This window comes from Salvia splendens, chromosome 4, assembly GCF_004379255.2.
Source record: "Salvia splendens isolate huo1 chromosome 4, SspV2, whole genome shotgun sequence".
NCBI lineage: Eukaryota > Viridiplantae > Streptophyta > Magnoliopsida > Lamiales > Lamiaceae > Salvia > Salvia splendens.
The window spans coordinates 28733070-28743183 of NC_056035.1; the positions used below are offsets into that span (position 1 = coordinate 28733070).

Genomic DNA, 10114 nt, shown 5'->3' on the forward strand with positions numbered 1-10114 from the left:
CTCTTGAAGAGTGGTGAGTCCCGCGATCTTGCCGTCTGTTCCCACAGCGTCCTATTCTTGAGAAACTCACTATGGATCCATTTGATCCACAGGGAATCCTTCTTCACGTGAATGTTCCATAAGTTCCGCGCAAGTAGAGCCTTGTTCCACGCCCCAAGGTCCCGAAAGCCGAGTCCCCATTCATCTTTCGGTAGGCAGAGATCCTTCCAAGACACATGGGGGTATTTCATACCCCACAGGAACTCACGACTGATGGAAATAATCCGATCCCTCACGTTTGCCGGCAGAGGAAACACTTGTAGCCAGTAGCACTCGACTCCCTGCAAAAAACAGAGCGCACAAGTTCAGTCTTACCGGCATAAGAAAGATTCTTACCTGTCCAATTTGTGGTGAGGGATGCAATCTTATCGATCAACGACGTGTAGTGCATGATGTTGAGCTTGCTCGACGCGAGGGGCACTCCCAAGTACTTCACCTGCAAGGAACCCAGCGGGAAGCCAAAAATGCTCTTGATCTCCTCCAAGTCCCGTGTTGGTAGCTTGCCTCCTGAAAAAATGTTAGATTTATCCTTGTTGATCTCCAAGCCCGAGCAGCCCGAGAATTCCTCCATAGCATTCTCCAAGATCTCCATGGACATGTAGTCGCCTCTACTAAAAAGTATAAGGTCATCTGCAAAGGCCAAGTGAGTAATCTTTTCTCTCGCACATTTTGCATGGAAATTAAAGTTAGAGTTCGTCGTTCGGGCTGCAAGCAAACGAGATAAGTACTCCATTCAAAAGATAAAGAGAGTAGGAGACATAGGATCTCCCTGTCGAAGTCCCATTTTGCCGGGGAAGAATCCGTGCAGGCTCCCGTTGATCGCGATCGAGAACCTAGGCGTCGTGACACACTGCATTTCCCAATAGACGAACTTCGGGTGGAAGTTCTTCAACAATTGGCTTGTCTCAAAGAATTCCTTGACTGCATCAACCACATCATTGCCGACTCTCTCCCATTGCTTCTTGAAGAATGCCGAGGAGTAGCCATCTGGCCCCGGTGCCTTGTCGTTCCCGATGTCAAACAAGGCCTCTTTGATCTCCTCAACCGTGATGGCTCGCACCAAGTCCCTACTGTCCTCTTCGCTCACAAGAGGGTCTTGTCTAATGATGTCCACGTTGATGGGCTCCGGCTCCTTCTTGGTACCCAAAAGAGTCGAGTAGAACTCCACGAATTCACTGATAATTTCCTCCTGATCCCTCGTGATAGTGCCATCTCTCCTGTAGAGGAATGCAATATAATTGCGTGAGTTGTTCCTATTAACAAGAGAGTGGAAGAACGAAGTACTGCGGTCGCTAAGGAGTAAATGCTTGAATTTAGCTTTTTGCTTATAATACTCCCTTTCAGAATTCTCAAGGTAGGCAGTCTTCTTCTTCTGATTGGTGATCTGGACCCGAAGGGCAAGGTCTAATGTGTCCCTGTCCGCCTGTTTTTGCAGCACCTCAAGCTTTTCCCCGGCCTCATTGGCCCTCTTTGAGAGCTCACTGAACTCCTTGAAGTTGAACTCAGATGCTTCTTGAATTCTTTCCCTCGTTCGGCGAGCACATATTGAGCCTTCCCTCGGATGTTGGAGGCCAAATTATCCTCCACGAGCTTATTGAAGCCTGCTTGCTTGAGCCAAAAGTTAAAGATTTTTTTTCCTTTTTTCAAAAAGGAGGATCGACGATGGTTCCCCATCTACCCCCGAAGTGACTCGGACCCCACGCCTAATGGTCGGAGGTGAAGCGTCTTACCACCGAGCTGTGCTTCGTTGTCGGGATGGGAAGGAACGAGTCAGCCAACCTTTCCCCAAGCACGGGTCCAGACCAGTTAACCTATCAACCCAATCAAGGGGACATCGTTAACCTATCTCCCCCAGCGCCTGGGTCTAGGCCAGGACTCAAGAACCCCCAGGGGAAATTAATCACCAAGTTACGCCTCCCAGGGGTCAAACTCGTGACGTCTAGGATGGCACGGTATCCTTGCCTCCCTCCTCAACCACTTGAGCTAAGGGGCTTGGATAAGTTAAAAATTTTAAATGGCTTAGGGTACGAGAAGATGTTACCAAATAGGGTAGTGACGAGCGGTGAGTGGTCCGCGACGGTCTCGATACTAGCCAAGTATCCTTTGATGAACCAAGCGTCGTTGATCATGGCCCTATCAATCTTGCTCGATATCGCATGGTTCGTCCAAGTGTACTTGCATCCCGTAGACATGATATCTTCCAAACCAAGCAAGGCACACGTGTCCACCATGTTCTTTATCTCATATTCCGTAGGGACAGATCCTCCCACTCTTTCATCCCAGCGAGCACGTTGTTGAAGTCACCGCTAACAAGTGTCGGCTCGTCCTGCACCACATGTTCAACTAACTAGTCCCAAAGTAGGCGTCTATCCGGTATATTATGCAAACCGTAGACTAGAACAAAATGAAACGTATTATTGGAAGTCAAGCACCTGATTTTGGCGTAGATGACTTGTTCTTCCACTCTGATCGGCTCAAGTTCCACTCTGCTTGGATTCCAGATTAGAAGCATTCGCCTATTTTCGATCAGGTCAAGTTGTCCACGACTTTCCAATCTCTAAAGTTATTCTCAAGGAAGAAAGTGTAATTCTCCTTCTTGAACTTTGTTTTCAAAAGACCTATGACATCGATCTTATTTGTTCTCACAAAATCGACAATTGCAGCTCGGATGGGGAGTTGCTGCAATCCCCTTACGTTCCATGTTGCTATAATCATTGGTCACCCTCGGGATTGTCTTCTAGACCTTCCTCCCAGTGGGTGGGGATATAATTCGTCTTCTTCGGCCGGGACCGGGATCTGGACCTGGATTTTCTTGATTCACTGTGGTCCTCGTCCCTATCGGCACAACTCTATCGGGTATCAGGTCGGCTTTGTCGGGTGCCGGTATCGGTGGGATGGCTTCGTCCGTCGGCCGCTGCCTTCGCAACGCAATCAGTCTCGGCCTCAGACACCAAGTCTTCCTCAACAGCGTCGTCCATCGGTGGCTGGGCATCCAAAGCTCCTTTAGGTTGTTTCTTTTGTTTCTTCTTGTTCCCAGCCCCCCTTTGGCAGTAATAATGTTCTGATCAGGTTGATCCGCCGGGGGCTCAACTTCCACAACCTCAATTACAACTTCTTTTCCGTTGCCCATGGAGAGCTTAGGATCGGCACCGATACCTTTGCCTCTGTCATCTTCAGGTACTGCCCCTTCCTCATTGTTTTCAGTCCGAGCCTTCTCCCGTTGAATCCTCGGGTCACGGCTACGGCTTTTGTGCGGTCGATCCGCATTGACAAAGGGGGTCGGCTGCTCCAATGGTGCACTCCCCTGTAAGGCTGCCAAGATGGCGGCAGAACGGCTGCGAGAATGTCGTTCGCAAGGCTCTGATGGGCATCCGTCGAAGCCTCCGCAGTCTCAAACGGGCTGGAGCTGGTCTCCTCGGCCAAGGGTGCGAACTTATTCGGGGATGCCAGGATCTTAGAAACAACAGGCTTTCTCCTCCAATCATCCAACGTTTTGTCCCTGGGCCTCACTGACTTCATATCTATCGGGTAGACTGTACCCGTTGGCTTCCATTGTTGTTGAGGACGCGATCTGGAGCGCTCCCGGGCTCCTTTACGGGCTGCATGCCCCGTGTTCTGTTCTCGGTAATCTGGGCCCTTCTTCCCCGGCTGCTGAGGAAGGTGCTGCGGCCTGTCCCTGGGCCTCACTGACTTCAAAAAATTATAGGGTTTAATTTCAATTCATAAATTACACAATTTAAATTCCTAAATTAAAAAATAATCAAATCAATAGGAATAAAGATAACATTAAAATTAGCAAAACAGTAAATTAAAAAAATAATAACATTGCATAATTAAAATTAGGAAAATCAATCCGGGCTGCTGTGACGTTCAAAGTAAATCTGCAATACAATTGAGAAACGGCCGAGCAATCCGGCCCCACGCGGGCAGTAAGGTCCTGATTCAGCCCCCATCTGTTCGATCCATCAAATTAAAGACTAGATAAACATTTTGCACGTAAAATTGCACTACAAAGTTGGAGAAGTTGACCCCTAAAAAATCAAATGCAGGAGGCCCACAACTAGATAGGGTTTATTATATGTGTATGAAAAAAATTTGATAATCGAACACGTATCAAATCCAAGACTAACAATTTATTTAATGTTTGTAGGTATATTGGTATATATTGGGAAATGATATGCTATATAAAATTATATGAGTTTCTTTTAGGTGATCATCACATTCGTTCGAAGCATGTTCGTTTTGATTTATATACTCTCTCTGTCCCATTAAATATGAAATGTTTGTTTTTCAACACGTATTTTATGTAGCGTTATTTTGTAACTTAATGAAGAAATAATAAAATAAGAGAGAGAAAGTAGAGATAATGTATTTCCATTTTAGGAAACGTTTCATTTTAATGGGACAACCCAAAAAGGATAACGTTTTATTTTTGTATGGGACAAATGGAGTATTTTGTTTGATCCTTGTACATTAAAAAATATTATATTGATATTTTAAATTTCACTACATTAATAAAAATCAAAACTCGATATATTATTTTATTAATTTATTTAAATATACGAAGTATACTACTGATTGATGTGAGTATACTAGATAATGTTTGTATCGTTCTCCCTCTATAAAGTTAAGCCCCAAACAATTCATAACTAAGCGCACTAAAAAAATTAGTTAACCAACCCAATCTATTTTTATTAATAATATTATAAGCAATATAATTTTGTAAATATATGATATTGTGGTATGCTATTTTCAGTATATAAACCAATTTCATGTCTCTATAATTAAGTTCAACTATCTAATTCACAATTCTCTCTGTAAGCTTATTAGCTATACCATCCAAATAACCACGCATTTTATACGGAAGATATCTAAAATATGTTTAATAAGGAAAGCATGCCCTAATCTGTAAATCAATGGACGGAAATATTTAAAGACCACAAAATGAAGATAACTATTGAGAGGATAGACATAGAAGATGAGCCCACGTTTTGCATGCACATTGTGAATTTGTAATTGAATTTCCTATAAATACCCCTTTTGTGTTAACATTACAAACCACACAAAACACTAGTCTAATATCGTCAGTTTAGTGCAATCAACTACAATGGCAAGTATCTGTCAAGGTAAATGTAACATAGCAATATTACAATATGTATACATGTGCAATAAAATGTATGTACATATGCCTTATGATATTCAACTAATTAATTAGTACATGGTATTTGTGTATAGGAAAGGATTCATGGCCGGAGCTCATGGGGGTTTCTGCGAGAGACGCTGTGAAGGTGATCGAGGAAGAAAACTCGTTGGTGACTGCCGTCATTGTGTTTCCAGGCCAGCCCATCTTCGGGAATTTCAATTGCGCCCGTGTGAGGGTATTCGTTAACATCTTTGGCAAGGTCGATAGGGTTCCCGTGATCGGCTAAGATCTCCATGTGTGTGAGTGTGTGAGTGTGCACGTGTCTCGTATTTCTATGTGTGTTTTAGTTCGGATCCAAATCAGTCTATTGATTCTGGAGTACTATTTCTATTTCTATTTCTATTTCTATTTCTATTTCTATTTCTATTTCTATTCAATGTGTACGAATAAATGGGACAATTGTACGTTCACTGAATAAATGTTACAAATAACAAATGTTATAATATTTTACATTTTAGACACCTTCCCCACTCACAATTACTTTGGATTCATAAATGTTAGTACAAATGTTTGTTATATTTTACATTTAGGATACCCGCCACACTCACAATTACTTTGGATTCTCAATTCTTCTTCCTAATAATTAATTCGTACTCTCTCCGTATCATAGAAATAGGCTAATTTGAAATGATGTGTTTTAACTCGTATTGATAAAGTAAAAGAGAAGGATAAAAAACAATTGAAATAACTAAAATAAAAGAAGAGAAAATATTTCGATACATGGATATGAATTATTTGTGTGAGACAGATGAAAAATAAAATTTAGCCCATTTCTATGAGACGAAGAAGTATAAGCATATCAATAAATAGTAATCCCTTTGTCCCACATCAGTTGATTCGTATTATTTTTGGACTATCCCAACTAATATGATCCATTTCCCTTTTTGACAAAACCAACATTTTTTATCTCTCTTACTTTTTTCTTTCTACTTTATTTTCTTCTCCTACGTAACCAATAAACAACATTTTTTAAAATCTCGTATCCAAAAGGATCACCTCACTCGAGGAAGGATGGAGGGAGTATATGTAATGTAAGAAAAAGTACCTTTTTTGTCCAATCAATTTACCAACTACTTCCTTCGTCCCCCATTATGTGTCTCACTTTTATATTTTGGCATGTCTCAGTTCACTTTTACTACTTTTGGTAGTTGATCATACATTCCAGTAACTCATTTTCACTCACATTTTATTTTAAAACTAACAGATAAAAGTAGGACTTATATTCCACAAACTTTTTCAATCCCCCTTCTATTACATTTCTTAACGTGCCGAGTCAAAGTGGAACAGATATTGAAGGACAGAGGGGGTACAATAAAAAATGCAGGATTTACCAATAAACTATTTTGTCGCTAAGTCATGAAATCCGTCAGTAATTAAGATCACATATAAGCAGCTTCATTGGTATATCATTGACAAGAATGTGTTTTATGTATTGCATCATATAATATAAGCTAAGCTTAAGGTACCACTTTATTCATGCTCTGGGTCGGCTTTCTAATTTCTCTTGACCACATAATTAATTTATGACTTGTGACGCAAAACACGTATAAAAATGTGAAAGAAACCCTAATTTCTTGAAACGAACATAATATTATAAAATAAAAAAAATTACAGTCAAAACAACAACATTCGCTATTTTTAAGTGTTTAGTAAACCCTAGAAACTTAAAAGAAATAAAACGAAATCCGGGAAATTAAAATATTAAAAAAACAGTAAATTGTCTTTTTCGCCTCATAAACGAAATGGCCCAAATCCATTGTCCATCATCGCGACTTATCGCCACTGATTTGATTTCTAAGCTCGATTCTCAAACACTGTACGAACTTCAAGTCAATCCCGACGCCCATTGCTGGAGCTGCATCAACTTGTAAGTTGATTGGTATATATGTTGAAATAAAGAAATAAATCCTTGTTTGATAATAAAAAAGGACGGGTTAAACCTACAGAACAAACAGAAATTGCCCTCTACTATTATGTGCACTATAAAATGAAATTCTGTCGCCAAAATTAGTGACATAATTGAGGGAGTAAGACATTTTATTTACACTTTTATATTTGTTACTGAAATAATGAAGCATATACACGTTCAATTTGTGTCACTAAAATTATAGAATCACTTCTAGACAATTTTGTGGTAGTGCGAACAAAATATTGTACTCCCTCCGACTCTAGTAATGTGTCCTAATTTTTCATTTTGATTTATTAATTGTCTCACTTCATTTTAGTATTTTTAATAATAGACCTTACATTCCACTAACATGTTTTACTTATATTTTTTTATAAGTAAAACTTACATTTCACTAATATTTTTAATGCTCTTTCCTTTATATTTCTTAATTCTCTGTCTAAGTCAAAGCGAGTTTGGACGGAGGAAGTTTAAGTTTAAATTTTTAAAATATCATTATAGTTTTCTTTTTAATGTAATCATGCATTATTCCATAATCTTCCCTTTATCTCTAAGGCACGCCGCCATTATAAACATTGACGGACTATTGTTCGAAAAAAGAAAACGTTTTACATAAATGCGTATATGTACTATATATAATACACATTAATACATTATTGTCACCTGCAGACTGGCCCACATGATCACAAAAAACAGCTTCCTCTCTTGGCTAGTTTTGTACTCCCTCATCCGTATTTAAAAAATAGAAACATTTAAAATGACACGAGTTTTAATGCACAATTGGTAAAGTAAGTGAGAAAAATTAGTAAAAGTAAAAGAGAGGAAAAGAAAAATGAGTAATATAAGAGAGATGAATAGAAAAAGTTGTGAAAGTAGAATTAGTGGATTGTGGGGTTCATGTCTTAAAATAAAAAGATTATAAAGTTTCTACTTTTAAGGAATGATCAAAAATGGAAATAGTTATTATTTTTAATAAAATGAGGGATTATTCATTTTTAAATCAATGAATGAGAGAATATCACACATCCCAAAATCAAGATAACTTGTACAGTATATAAAGACGACAAATGCACATTTTGCATATTGTCGTTGTAATGTACAAATAAATATCTTATTTACAGAACAGCTTTATTGAATAGCCTTCTGTTAAATAATTGAATAGCTTTATTGTTTAAATATATTTAGTTTCTTACTAATATTATGCTTCATAATTACTACTAACATTTATTACCAAAATTAGAAGTTTCAAAATTTTATATGCAGGTTGCAATTAAAAACCAAAGTAGATAGTAGGATATTCAACAAATAAAAATAGAAAAGGTCAAACAAATAAAAACATGAAGTTAAGAGACTAGATCAAGTAAAAATTTATTTAAAGCTTGTACGTATAGCTAGTTGGATTATACATCGATCAAATACAAAGCAAAAGACTGATGTGATTAAACTAGATAATGTTTGTATCTTTCTCCCTTCATAATGATAAGCCCCAAACACATCATAATTAAGCTAGCTAAATTAAAATTAGTTGATCAACCCAATTTATTTTTCATAATTTATTTTTAAAAATAAATTTTTTCATATGTACACCAATTTCATGTGTTTGTAGTAATGGCCGACGGAATATTCCATATACATCGCCATTAAAATGACGTGGCCCTATATATGAATTATTGCAACAAATTAAAAGAAAAAAGTTTTGCATGTAAAATTGCTCTATAGAGTCGGTGAACCTGACCCTTAAATATTGAATGCATGAGGGCCACACTAGATAAGGTTTTTGTGTATGAAAAATATCCAATAGTTAAGTAGAAAATATTTAATAATCCAACATACATTAAATAAAAAAGGTTTGTTGCAATCATAGGCCAATTTATTTTTACATGGGGAAATTTTACTTCTATAGAAGACTAACGTCGAGTTTTTCATTTTATAAAAAAAGTTTGTAGCTAAATAAAATTTGTATCGTTTATTCATTCCAATCAATCCCTTAGATGTAAAAAGTGGTTGGAAATAATATAAGACCGCAAAAAGAAGATAACTATTGTGAGGATGGAGAAAAAAGATAAGCCACGTTTTGCATGCGCATTGTCATTGAATTTCCCCTATAAATACCCCTTTTATGTTAACACTAGAAACCACACCAACAAATATTCATATATTCTCTCTTTTTTGCAATCAATTACAACAATGAGTTTTTGTCAAGGTAAATGTGATATGTATAGTAATATAGATATTTTCAATACTAGTAAGTCCACATAGCTTCTGATGTTAACAAATTATTTCATGGAATAGGAAAGGATTCATGGCCGGAACTAGTGGGGGTTTCCGGCGAAGAGGCTGTGAAGGTGATCGAGAAAGAGAACTCATTCGTGAATGCCATCATAGTGCCTCCAACACAATCCTTCATCCCTTTGGATTATAGGTGCGATCGTGTGTGGGTTTTCGTTGACGATGATGGCATCGTCACTAGGGTTCCCTTGATCGGCTAAGATTTCATTGTGTGAGCATGCGTGTCTAGTGTTTGTGGGTTTGTTTGTATGTTGTGTTTATGACCAGACTCAAATAAGTTGGTTCTTGAGTTTTTATGTTTCCTTTAAATATATGTATGAATAAATGAGACAATAGTCTTTATTGGTACAAATGTTCCAATTGTTTTATAGTTCACGTATGACATACCAACAACATTATTGGAAAATAAACAAAAATAATCATAAAATAAATTATGAGAACAAGGATTGTATTCACGGTTCTAGTAATCGGCCTATCGAGATTACAACCAAACGCTCTCAAGAGACAACCATTGTCTTCTTCGTGGAAAGACCTTCGCGTGACTACCTCGCATGCCACAGTCGGAGTCCGGTGGAGAGAGTTATGGACATTTTACGAAAGCTGCATTGAAACGTTAATGGAGCGACAGAGCCTCCAAGAGGGCCAGGTAGCCTCCGAATTACCACACGTGGGCCAGG

The 10114-nt window shown here is 38.3% G+C and overlaps 1 protein-coding gene across 1 annotated transcript; it reads right to left on the reverse strand.

Annotated features, from left to right (window-relative positions):
• Positions 1–772: 772 nt before the first annotated feature.
• LOC121800923 lies at positions 773–2270 on the reverse strand. The gene is made up of 2 exons (XM_042200412.1): positions 2081–2270; positions 773–1590 (listed from the first exon to the last, which is right to left on the reverse strand). Exons 1-2 carry the CDS (start codon positions 2268–2270, stop codon positions 773–775), a joined length of 1008 nt encoding a protein of 335 aa, XP_042056346.1.
• Between the last annotated feature and the right edge of the window lie 7844 nt (positions 2271–10114).